At 39.2% G+C, this 13,618-nt stretch overlaps 3 protein-coding genes across 4 annotated transcripts in view; 1 reads left to right on the plus strand and 2 right to left on the minus strand.

Moving 5' to 3' along the window:
• Window positions 1-13,618, minus strand: part of LOC111976471 (kelch-like protein 12) — a 59,883-nt gene that overhangs the window by 44,697 nt on the left and 1,568 nt on the right. The window lies entirely within an intron of this gene.
• LOC111976474 (CCAAT/enhancer-binding protein beta) lies at window positions 1,447-3,085 on the minus strand. Its single transcript, XM_024005318.2, has one exon. It carries the CDS (start codon window positions 2,831-2,833, stop codon window positions 1,958-1,960), a length of 876 nt encoding a protein of 291 aa, XP_023861086.1. The 5' UTR covers window positions 2,834-3,085; the 3' UTR covers window positions 1,447-1,957.
• On the plus strand, window positions 5,442-13,065 carry peds1 (plasmanylethanolamine desaturase 1). The gene is made up of 6 exons (XM_024005319.2): window positions 5,442-5,772; window positions 6,979-7,098; window positions 7,461-7,552; window positions 7,700-7,844; window positions 7,988-8,200; window positions 9,079-13,065. Exons 1-6 carry the CDS (start codon window positions 5,637-5,639, stop codon window positions 9,198-9,200), a joined length of 828 nt encoding a protein of 275 aa, XP_023861087.1. The 5' UTR covers window positions 5,442-5,636; the 3' UTR covers window positions 9,201-13,065.

Consider the following 13,618-nt stretch of genomic DNA (forward strand, 5'->3'; position numbering starts at 1 on the left):
TGAACTATCCCTTTAAGTATTACAATCTATTGCTAGATTTGTCTTGTAAGTTCAAATTGCATAGAGGATTTTTTTTTTCATTGGGTGTGACATTTTAATTCACTGATGGAACAGGAAGATGTTGTTGAGCAATATACTCTCTTTCCATTATGGGAAGTTGTGTTGTGAAATCCAGTATGTTCAAAACATTGTATTTTCTATTTTGTGTGATACAAGGAAGAATGACAGTGTCAAAATGTACTTGGAGCTATTGGGTGCAGTAACAAAGCCTCATTGAGAAATACATAAAGCACACATACACAATTTGCTCTCTCTCCTGAAACTGGCATCCTTCCCAAACCTCCGCCCTGCATTGTCATGGGTATACAGTAGGCCATGCCCATGTCAAAGATGTTCTTATGAGTGAGGTGGCAGGGTGGGGGGTTATCTAGAACCTGAAAGGGTTATTCAGCTGTCCCCATAGGAGAACCCTTTGAATAACCCTTTTTGGTTCCAGAGGGTTTTAGATAGACCTCCAAAGGGTTCTACCTGAAACCAAAAAGGGTACTCCTATGGGGACAGTTGAAGAACCCTTTTGGAACCTTTTTTTCTAAGAGTATATTATTACGGCAACTCGATGGCCAAGTTTTATAGTATTTTCAGTCATTTCCACATTCATGTGTAGAAATGGCAACTTGGTATTATCGACCAGTTCCACTGAGACTAGTTTTTAGTTGAAACTAAAACTGAACTTGCTTATCTAGTCTTACTGATCAAACTGGACAATCAGTGGAGGTAATCAAAGATAATTATTTCCACATCCAAAATCACTCTTCTTTTTGGGTCGTCTTATAGGCTAAATATTAAAGTATCCCACTTGATATGAGGCTGGCAGGTTATACACGTTTTCAAAAAGCTGTTTGCAGGACTGTGGTGGTGTGTTTGGGCAGGAGGTTAGTTGCTGATTAATCTTGGTTTGTGAGGCCTTGAACCCCTCTGTGGGTCAGTGGACCCAACAGACTATTGACAGAGGTGTGTGCTTAAGATAATGGTGCCATTGGATAAAAAGGCTCAGTTAGTATGTCTTCTTTCACCAATACACTGCTGAATTGTTTAACAGAATCACGCTGTAGTAATACTGGTAATTACATTTAGGTTCTCAATATCATGACTTATCATTTTGAATAACTATCATTGGTTACAAATTAGTCATCATATTCCAAATCACTTGCCCACGGGTCTAAAATAAGAGATAAAAGCTACCTTATGTTTGAGTTTATGTACACCTATATTTTTTTCCCTGAGTTATTTATACCTTGAATTCTTACACATGTGTGTGAGAGAAAAGATACATAAATGTTATATTTAATTCTGTGTATGTATGTGTGTGAAAGAGAGAGTGGAATACACCAGTCAGATGATCTACTACCTTTTTGAAATGTCACAAATGAACAACATACAAATGAATAATATCAAAGTATAAATCTGTTTAATTCAATAAAATATCAAGTACCATTAAAACATGTGTACATTTTCATCATATTAAGAGATTACTTAATTCATTGACAATACTGTTACAAAGAGTTGCATCATACCTCTGCAGTGGGCTACAACACTTCCCTTGATAACCATTGCTCCAGATAAAGAAAGGTATTTTTAAATAACAGAATATTTATCAATATTCTATATAAAATACAAAGCCCGTACAGAAATACTGCATACACAAAATGAATAGACAGAATGAAGGTGACATGTCAACAATCATGAATGGTTGCACATTCCATGCACCTTCTGTGCTTAATCACAACGTGTCTTGTAAACTGTTGTTGGCTTTTTCCACATATAGATTCTGTACACAAACGTAACATATTGGAATCACTTTTTCAGAATTATGGCACAGCGATAAATGGGTTTTTAAGTCAATGCCTGATAAAGTACCAGTTTCCAGAGGTGTGTGGGCACTCCAGTGTGGCTAACACTAACCGGTGGCAGAGAGCAAGTTACGCAGGGTGGCAAGTTCTCTTGACAGCTGCTCCACGCGTTTTTGTAAACGATCATTCTCTGCAGCCAGTTCCAGCACTTTGTGTTGCGTCTCCGTATTGCGCATTTTGGCTTTATCCCTGCTCTTTCTAACAGCAAGGTTGTTCCTCTCCCGCCTCTGCTTATATTCCTCACTGTCCTTTTCCGGTCGCTTCTTCCCCTTGACACCAGACGACATTTTCCCGTCCCGCGAAGGCGACGTGCATTTACCTGACAGGGTAGGTGTGCCGGGTGGACTGGAGGAAGACGAGGATGCAGTGGAAATGTTACCAAGGCTGCCACTTGGAGTTGACTGGTAATGAAGATACCTCATGTCGTAGCCAGTTGAACCGTTGTCCATTCTTGGGTCCTCTTGAGACTCGTCTCTTTCACCGGCTTTAAAGTGGTTCCCAAGAAACTCCGGGCTGAACACGGTGTCCACACGGGTCTCCTGCAGTTCAGGATAGCCCAGGACGAATGGCTCTCGATTGTCGTGCACACTTGTCTCCCGCTCGTTGAGAGATATGTAGTTTCTGTAGTTTTGTTGTAATGATGAACGTCTCTTGATCCTGCTTTCCTCGGCAAGGAAATCTGCGAATATGTCTACCCCTCTCTGCTGAGTTTCGTTTTGTGTTGCCAGTTGTTGACAGTGCGCAGCAGGAGGATCCAAGTAGACACTGAAATCTATCGCTTTCTCGTTCTCGGCTATACCAAGCTCCGTCATCGAGCCGTCAATGTGCTGCTTGCAAGTGCTGTTATCGCTAATGGGCCTGATAATGTAGTTTGTACTCTGGAAAGCAAAGCAATCCCTGTCGTAGAAACCGGCCACTTCCATGGATCTTAACACCCGCTGGATTGCGGGAACATCGAAACCAGGGGCAGACGCCCGGGAAATTGGCTACGCGAGTAGGCCTAATGCTGTCTGAAAACACTAACGTATATTGGCACACGACTGAATGTCACTGTGACAATATTGAGTTATTGAAGAAAACAAGAAACTTGAAGAATTAGCTATTACTCAGCAGAAAGTTGATGTCAATGTCACCAGAATAACGAGTAAAGTTGATGTCTATTGCAGCAGTGAGCGTCTGGGAAAGTTTTATATAGACTGTGAAAGAATGGGCGGAGCTGGTGTGATATGTTCCCCTCCTATAACTAACCTCTTCCGTCTTGATTTCATGCTCTGAATTGTAATTAAGGGTCCTCCCCTTTTTTCCCAATTTTCGCCTAAAATGACATATCCAAATCTAACTGCCTGTAGCTCAGGATCCAAATCGAACTGCCTGTAGCTCAGGACCTGAAGCAAGGTTATGCATATTCTTGATACCATTTGAAAGGAAACCCTTTGAAGTTTGTGAAAATGTGAAATTAATGTAGGACAATATAACACATTAGATCGGGTAAAGGATAATACAAAGAAAAAAACATGCGTTTTTTTTCTTTTTTTTCTACCATCATCTTTGAAATGCAAGAGAAAGGCCATAATGTATTATTCCAGCCCAGGCGCAATTTAGATTTTGGCCACTAGATGACAGCAGTGTATATTCAAAGTTTTAGACTGATCCAATGAACCAATGCACATCTGTTCAAAATGTTGTATCAAGACTACCCAAATGTGCCTAATTGGTTTATTAATACATTTTCAAGTTCATAATTGTGCACTCTCCTCAAACAATAGCATGGTATTCTTACTACTGTAAATTAGATTAACAATAATGTAAACTTGGGGGGGTCCTGTAGAGGTTTTGAGATGGACCTTAGAAAGGGAGAATTTCACAACTAACCATCCTACTAGTATTATAGGCAACACTGGTTGAATCAATGTTGTTTCTGCGTAATTTAAAATTCAATTACGTTGAACCAACGTGGAATACATGTTGAATTGATGTCTGTGCCCAGTGGGAGCCTACAGAGCTGGGTTCATGTGTATTTGAGTCTATTTAACAAATACATGTGTATTTGAGTGTTTGTATTAAATACTTATGTGCTGTGTATTTTAGTATTTCTTAAATAATGTGACCAAATCAACTAGTTCTATTTGTATTTTCAAATAATTTTCTATAAATAGCCTACTATTAGAAACTATTTTAAAATACTTGTTTCCATATACATTATCTTAAATACCGCTAGGACCAAACAGACCCGGGTGTAAATGCATGGAGTATTTAAATATGGGTATTTTAAAATACACATGTCTGTAGTAATAGCCTAACTATAATATCCTACTAATAAATGCTATTCTATTCTAAAGACACTCACAGATTAAGGTTTTGCCACTGTAGATTTGAAACAATTTGTAGAGATACTTGAAATATCAAATCACACATTTTAGGGCAGAGTGTAAATCCATTACCTACCATATTGTAACCCACAGAGCCAACACTTTCCATTGAGAAGACTGGGAAAAGGAACAATAATTTGTGACTTGTGGGTCAATGATTTTGGAAAATTATATTTAGTCTACACTGCCATCTAGCGGTATTGTAAGATACAATTCACTCGACTGTAAACGTCAGTAGATCTCTGACTAGGCCTTCTACTAGGCTATTAAATGTTTATGATGATTGTGACTTGTATTAATTTCTTTGGGGCGATCACCCCAATAGTTTCCAGCAAAATTCTCTTTTGTGATAATTGTTTGATTTATGATCTCAAATAGGCCTAACAGTTCAGTGAGAATTAAGTTAAATTACGAAATTGTAAAAACTGTAGTATACAACCATAAAGTGTTTTGCCCTAAACATAATTTCAACATCGTTGACATGCCATGACTGCCTTTAAATTAAAGGCCTATCTCTCTTCTAATTTAGCATTAGGTTTGCCTACCACGTATAACTTGGAAAAACTGTCTGACGTGTAAAGGGGCAATCTGCAGTTGTTACATCTACTTTTGGACTTGTAAATTAACATTTACCCATTAATTCTTGAAGAATGTAACTTATACATGCTTGATGAGTTTAGGTCAACTGTCGTACCCCATCATAACCCAAACTGTAAGCTTGTTTTACTCCAATGTTTATAAACAAAGTAACTGTAAACAAATCCTATTCAGCCTTAAAACATGGTTAAAACTATACTTTTGGTATCATGGATGATCAGCCCAAGCATCCATAGCTCTGTCTATGAATTTGAGAACGATTACATTTCTCCTGCCCCCTACCTCAGATTTTTACCGAAACAAGGGCGGGTATTTTATTTGTTATTGTTGCAACTGCTGGTTGCCGCTTTAACAGCCAAACTCACATGCTCTGATTGGCCACTCAAGGGTGGGGTCAGGCAATGCGTTCGTTCTCCTCACTACCTAATTGGTTATTCGCCTGATTATGGAACTAAGTACGACTCCGTAATTGGCTGCTTTAGATAGCAAGCTCAATGTGATAGGGTTAGAAAGGCAATGGAGTTTTACGGCAAGAAAAAGGCCCGCATGATTTTCACCACGGGATAGCCCGATTCTTACCAGAGCGGGCCGAGATGGTGCTCATGAATCTGAGATCTGAGGCGTACACCTTTGCCAGACGCAGGCGGCTTGTAAAACGAGCGCGCTCGATCATTCATAAAGGCGTGTATATTGTTATGTAGTTCCTCCCTACATCTGTTGGTTTCCTGGATGTGGAAAGGGGTTGAACCAGGAGTGGAACATGGCGAGAATGGTAAACGAAAACGGGTGTGGACAAGAGTTACAGAGCACAGAGCTAAATGGACCCGGTCGAGGTACAGCGCGGTGGGGTCCCCAACACGCAGGTGCTCTGGAACTTGCGAATTTGTATTCGCCAGGTGAGGCAACAGCTCTGTCTTTTGTCAACGCCACTCAGGAATGTCGTAGCCTACTAACGTTACGTTTATACAATACTTACGCTTATATATCGATCAGCCAATTAAGCTTCAGGATTTTACTAATTAGGATTACGGGAAAGAAGTTAGGCATTTTAATATCAGTATTTTCAGTTCAGGTACAATTCCGGAATACAGAAACTACATTACAACTGTAACTATACTGTAAAAGCCATACACAGAAAGCTCCACACGCACACTGGGAGGGGCTTGCTTGACCTTTCAAAACAATTTGCCCTAAGTGCATGGTGTCAGGAACGGACCAAAGCTCCGTCATAATAAATTAATGATGCACACTTCAGTTTAACTACACAATGTATTTAAAAAAAGATTAATGAAAGCTAGCCTAATGTATGAGGACAGATTACTGTACCAATTGAGCATTTCCTCCTTTGAGTCAGTTGAACTCTAAACACAACCTATTTGTATGTTACCTTTTGTACTTGATGCTTTTGAACGTTTTCTTTCTTTCTTTTCTGCTTGACTCCAATTGAAAGACACTGAATGCATAGGTGCTGCTGTGTCCAGAATGCTCCTGTGTCAGCCCTAATAGCACTACAACTGGTCACACTGGTCAGGCTCCTCATTAGCTCTGGTCCATGGTGTTTATGAGCAGCTGATCCTCCTCTGAGGCTGAGCTGCACGTAAACGCCTTGGAACAGAGCTCTTTACTGGCACAGCATTGCTCTGGTGTAAGGAGACTAACTTACTTTGCAGGGTATTGCCTGGGGTGTTGAGCTATAAGGCTGGTTGGCCTTAACCTGTCTTTGAGCTGTAAGAATCAGATCAGTATTTCTGTCCCAGCTGCTTCTCAATGAAATAAGTAGCTACAACAGCAAAGCATGTAGTGTAAGAAAGCCTTCTAAGGTTATCAGTTAAGTGAATGCACATCCATTAACTCGCAGGTACAGGGTACAACAAGTTATGTCATGAAAGAAAGAGATGCTCGCTAACTGTTGAAGACCATTGGGTTGAAACGTTGCACAAAACTGCAGGAGCATTCAAGTGTATCTAGCTTTTCCCTCATTGAAAGGTTATATCATTGGGCATAATATTGTCTTACTACGTTGAAGATCCACCCCTATGCCTTTTCTATGGTTTTACAGTTCTTTAATCATGGTATGTTAATTTGTCTGTTTGTCTCCACAGGAAAAAGATGTCAGGAATGGATAAGTGTTGTCCTCTGCTTCTCTCTCATGGCCTTCAACCTTTGTCACCTCCTTGTTAACTTCCACCTGGGTCATATGTGGTACATCCTGTTGGGCATTGGTAAGCACCGCTGAAGCACCGGTCATTAGAATAGGTGTAACGGATGTGAAATGGCTAGCTAGTTAGCGGGTACGCGCTAATAGCGTTTCAATCAGTTACGTCACTTGCTCTGAAACCTAGAAGTAGTGGTTCCCCTTTGCTCTGCAAGGGCCGTGGCTTTTGTGGAGTGATGGGTAACGACGCTTCGTGGGTGACTGTTGTTGATGTGTGCAGAGGGTCCCTGGTTTGCGCCCGTGTCGGGGCGAGGGGACGGTCTAAAGTTATACTGTTACATAGGCTTACATCCCATGTTATGTTTCTCATTGATTTACATGATTATTTGCTTACATGTCCCCTCCATCTCTTCCCGCTCTCTCTCTCAGTGGCAGGAATATTGACTGCAGACTTTGCCTCTGGTCTAGTCCACTGGGGGGCTGACACCTGGGGATCTGTGGAGCTACCCATTGTTGGAAAGGTAGGAGATGCATTTGCTAACGTGACTGGATTTGACAAGATATTGTCCCCAAAATGTGTGTTGTCTAATTATCTAATTGTTGTCTTGACTTTCTGATTTACTGTTTCTCCTGTTATTTTGAATTCACTTTCTGATATCTTGCCCCAGGCCTTTATCAGACCATTCAGGGAGCATCACATTGACCCTACAGCCATCACCCGCCATGACTTCATTGAGACAAATGGTGACAACTGCATGCTGACCCTGATCCCATTAGCACACATGGCTTTCAACTTCCTCACCCTCTCGCCTGGTGAGCTACTGCCAAAGATGGCACAATTATCATTCAACTGAGCCAATGCTCTGGCATCTGAAAACTTCATTTTCTAGAGCCCTAAAAATCGTCTTCTTTCGCTTTCCCGCTCTCTCTGTTTCTCGCTCTTGACCCACATATAGCGGAGCACTATCACAACTACCCCTGGCACTGCTATGTGATGGCACTGGCCATTTTCGTTACCCTAACCAACCAGATTCATAAGTGGTCGCACACATACTTCGGGCTGCCAGGCTGGGTGGTCTTTCTACAGAACTGCCACATCATCCTGCCCCGCAAGCACCATCGCATCCATCACGTTTCCCCCCATGAGACATACTTCTGCATCACCACAGGTCAGTGCTTGTGGGTATGGGCTTTGTGTGTATCAGAATATGTCTGTCAGGATACGAGGAAGGGGAAAATATCATTAAACTAAAATCGGCAGCCAAATATCTTTTCCCCTTTGGCTGCATTTATACAGCTCAATTCTGATTCTCCCCCCCCCCCACTAATTGGGTCTTTTGACAAATCACTTTTGACATCAGATCTTTTTCAGAGCTGATCTGATTGGTAAAAATACCAATTAGTGGAACAAATATCAGAATTGGGCTGCCTGTCTATGCAACTGGGAAATGAAATGGCATACCCAGAATCCAATATTTAACAATAATGCCTTGCAATCTGGAGGACAGCCTACACATTGCCCCAGTCGTCCAAATGTGTTATCCGTGCCCATGGCGATATCATGGATAGTAATGTTTTGAGGACATTCAAAGATCTGAAAGAAGCATTTATATTACCAGGTATCTCATTTTTTTTAGTTTATTGATTCTTGCGCACAGATAAAACTGAAGAAATCATCATACAATTGGGGGAATGTAAGTGGAGACTCGGGATGGAGGGGGTAGATGAACATGTTGAAACAAATGGTTTCTGGCGGGGCGCGTGGTTGGTTAATGGCTGGGGGGGGGGTGCTTTGTTTGTTTTCCTTGGATACAAAATATTACAAAACTATTGATACTGTTCTTTATCTTTGTATGCATTCTGTTTGTTTTTTTGAGTGGCAGCTAACAGTTACAAGAAAATATAACTGAATATATTTTAATTGATATGACTTTTGATGTTATACCTGTATCTGTAACCCCCTCTGAAAAAACAAAAATGAAATAGGCAGCACAATTTGTTTTTGACCAACTGTCTAAACGCAGCCATAATGGTCTTATCTCCCCAGGCTGGCTGAACTATCCCCTGGAGAAGTTGGGGTTCTGGTCTAGGCTTGAGGATCTGATCCAGAGTGTGACTGGGGAGAAGCCCAGGTCTGACGATCTGAAATGGGCCCACAAAACCAAGTAACCATGCAGACTGGCTGCATCGCTACCTCAGGAGTATTCCGTCTCTTTCTCGCCTAACTCCAGCTGTAACCGATAGGAGACACCAACATAAGGATCTGGTTTCAGAGATGCCATATAGCTTTAAACCTTGCACATTTTGTTTGGTTATAACCGTGGAGCGTTTTGTCAAGGGCCCAGGGGTGTTTTCTTAACCCACTGTGGAAATCTGAGTGGGAAGTGCTTTTGAAATAACATTTTGAAAGCACTAATACATTGCAATACTTTCTCAACTCTTCATCTAGCTCTTTATTTCTGATCGTGTATGTCTAACTTGACTCAACCTTTGAGGTGTAACACTAAAGCCATTGTCCCCAAAGGGATAGTCAAATATTTTTTTCATCCACTTTACAGACTGAAAATGCAAAAAAAAATAATACCTTTCAATGAAAACTCAAAATATCCCAACCAGAAATACTTGAAGGGAACAGTTTGCTTTTTTGCAGCACTTCGTGTTTGTTATTCGTCACTGTTAAAAAAAAAAAAAAAAAAGTCTGGTCATCTCTCACTGGGTAGCATGGACACAGTATTTTGTGTCCTTCAGTTGTCAAGGACTGCCTATTACCTTAATTTGCTATTCACAGTTGATGCCGGTTAACACTAACTCGCCTACCTAAGATATTTTTGCTTAACCTTCTAGTGCAGTGCTGGCTTACATTTTGTCTACATCCAATCGACGTAACTGCTATGTTCGTCCAGACTTCTCAAACAGCCTTAACAATCACAGATGCAGTGATCTCTTGCCTTTCATTTCACTTCTCTATTGCAGAACCTATTATGTAATGCTTCTGTTCTTTTCAACCAGTGGTTTTCTGTCTTAAATTTGCAAGTATCCATACAGTCATTCTCAAGTAATTTGCCAATCTTTTTTTACACACCACACCCTTTTTTTAAATCCCAGAAGCATGGAAGTGGTAAAACACAACATTACCCTTCAGTGATATTGCAAGTGCAGTAGAAGAGTAATCAAAAGTGATGAATCATCATAATTAGCAAAATACCTGAAATGAAAGTGCTTTGTGTGTATGCTCTAGTAATCATGTTTGTAAATGAACTGTGCAGCAGATACCTATGCAGTCTGACTGGTGGTGAACCTGAACCTTGTCTTAACTACCTTAACCTAAAAAATGGCCTGGTTGGCTAGAAATGCTATTTATGTTCTTAAATTCCCTTAACATAGAATTCTTTCATTATAAAAGGCACTATTACCTCTCTCTGCATGTGATATTTATTGTGATTGTCACAGACCGAACCGTTGACGTACAAAATTAACGACTGAGGTAATCGTGTGTGGGAGTTCTTTCATAATGAATTGAACTCTGGGGCTTTTATTTCCAGCACAAAAACCAGTGACAGTGTGGTGGTGTGCATGTTATTCTCCCATATATAAATGATTTCCAGATTATTTTAATATTTGAAAATAGTTCAGCTTGGGAAGAATAAAGGCTGTACACAAGAACACTGGTCTCAAATTCCCTATTCAAAGGTGTGTGTGTGTCACACTGATTTACATACTGTATACATGCATGCAGGTTGGCTTAGGATCACCAGCTTTCTGTTTTCATGTAACTAATTAATTGCTTGATGGTGGAATGAAATCAACCTGCTGTAAGTGACCACTTGAGTTTTGGGGAAGTTTTGCTATTGTTCAGTCATTTTTTTATTTTATTTGGGCCTTTATTTGAACAACCCAAATTGTCACAATTACTTAAGTGCTAGGCTTACTGTAATGTGGCATTTGCATTCATAGTTATGATTATTATTTTTTGTGTCAAATTAAGCTAGCTCAGATATGTTTTATTCAGAAGTCAAAATTACTTTACTGAAAGTTAACAAAGGTCCTTATTCCTCTGACTCAGTTCATACATTTCTCAATTGTAGGTCAGCAGAAAAATCCCTGCAGAGTTTGTTTTATTATAAGTAGGATATTGTAAAAGCTGGGAAAGTGATGACATTTTGTTTCACTACCACTGGTTCTATTGGGCGTGAATAATTTCAGTCAAACCCAACCAGGTTGATGTATGAATATCTTGTTGGCAGGTACTGTTTATCATCCTTCAAATTAGTTCATTGTTGGCCAGAAACATTCATAGATCAATCATGAAATAACATTCTCCTCAAATGTGTTGTTTTGGTGCATTTAATGGATATGGTCTTATGGGTCCTAAATAAATGGCTATTATCCCTGTGGAACCAGAAGTAGTGACACATACTATGCATCAATTCCATTGCTTATTGCTGTTCTGCTTTGTCTAGGCTAGGTAATATTAAAGCAGGTGTGAGTTACATTGTAGTTAATGTCATTTATACTTTTTACTAAGGATACTAGTAAGTATTTTATAGAAGTAGGGAGAGGATAATAGTAAATAAGCAGCTCAATCAATAATTATGACTATGGCTTCACTAGTTTATTAAATAATTCAGTTGTGTGGAAGAAGTTTGAATGGATAAACTGAAATGGCTTTTCATATTGGTGAAATTGTAACCTCTTATCAGTTGTCTTTCAGATCATGTTGCTATTGACCAATGCCAAACTTAACTTGATTGATGGATAATTTAAAAAAAAAGGTCAGTTTATAATGTAGTATATGCAAGATTATCTGTCATACTTTTGCCATTGCAGATTTGAAGTTACAGGGTATAATATGATGCATTAAACCATGTGTTTAGTACAAACTATTGCCTAGATGTAAATGTGTGATTAAGTTATTTTAATGACCTAATTGCTTTAATACAATACGTTTTCAATGAATGGATTTAGTTAAAGCTCTTAAGTGTAACATTTGGTTTGTCTAAATGATATAAGAATAGAGATGTTGCCTAATGCACTTATTTTTCAAAAGAAAGATCAATCATGTTATATAAATGGTTATTGTGGATTGTTGGGGTGTGTTTCTGACATGAGATTTGTAATGCTCCTTGGACCTGAAAGGATGGCCTTAGCTTACCAGTACAATATTGTTGGCCTACTTATGACTTGCAACCGCACTATACTATTCAATTGATTTTGCTCTTAAAAAACCTTAAGGATCTACCCCTTTTCCCCACAATTTTTGCCTAAAATTACATACCCAATCTAACTGCCTGTAGCTCAGGACCTGAAGCAAGGATATGCATATTCTTGATACCATTTCAAAGGAAACACTTTGAAGTTTGGAAATGTGAAATGAATGTAGGAGAATAACACATAAGATCTGGTAAAAGATAATACAAAGGGAAAAAATCATGTTTTTTTTGTACCATCTTTAAAATGCAAGAGAAAGGCCATAATGTATTATTCCAGCCCAGGCGCAATTTAGATTTTGGTCACTAGATGACAGCAGTGTATATTCAAAGTTTTAGACTGATCCAATGAACCAGTGCACATCTGTTCAAAATGTATCAAGACTACCCAAATGTGCCTAATTGGTTTATTAATATACTTTCAAGTTCATAATTGGGCACTCTCCTCGAACAATAGCATGGTATTATTTTACTGTAATAGCTACTGTAAATTGGACAGTGCAGTTAAATTAAAAAGAATTTAAGCTTTCTGCCAATATCAGATATGTCTATGTCCTGGGAAATGTTCTTGTTACTTACATTAGCCTACATTAGCTCAACTGTCCCGCGGGGGACCCACCGATCCTGTAGAGGTTTTAAATTATCCAAAATACATGTCATCTTTTCTGATATGAATCCTGTGGATATTAGTAAAGTATGGTTGTGATGATGGAATTTTAGATATCAGAAACCATGCCTTGATGCCTTTTTGTTGTCTTCCATGTGGGAGACTTACTGTGTGTGTGTGTGTGTGTGTTATATTTATAAAGAAACTAAACACCAATATATTACTTGGTTGTGTTCATTATTCCCATTATATCTAACAAAGACCTTCCATGAGAACAATTACTATAGCACAGATTATTAATTATATTGACCAGATATTTAATTGGCCGCCACAATTAACAGTTTTGAAAGCATTTATTTAAGGCAGTAAAATCAGGTGGGAACATTCTAGCCGATGAGAGGGCAGATACGAGTGTGATAACAGGCACAATTCCAGTAGTGTTTTTATTTTTTCCTCTCAAGTTGCCATATTGTCACGTGGCATTCTTATATTGGTACATTTAACAACCGAAGCATTACGAAACTCCTATTAGATCAAATACGCCATTAGATTTCTTTGTTAACCAAATTCTACTCTCATTAACCATGTTTCCATCCTCAGTTTTTATGCAAGTAAAGTAATATGGTATAAAAAAAATATATATATCAGGACATCTGATGGAAACAGGAAGTTTTGGTACAATTTTATAAATGCCAACATTTGTTTGACGTCGCTAAAATCAAATATGCGAGAAATGGCGGAAACTGCTTTATACGCAAATATTGGGAAACTAT

The sequence above is a fragment of the Salvelinus sp. IW2-2015 genome, linkage group LG17, assembly GCF_002910315.2.
Source record: "Salvelinus sp. IW2-2015 linkage group LG17, ASM291031v2, whole genome shotgun sequence".
Classification (NCBI taxonomy): Eukaryota; Metazoa; Chordata; class Actinopteri; order Salmoniformes; family Salmonidae; genus Salvelinus; species Salvelinus sp. IW2-2015.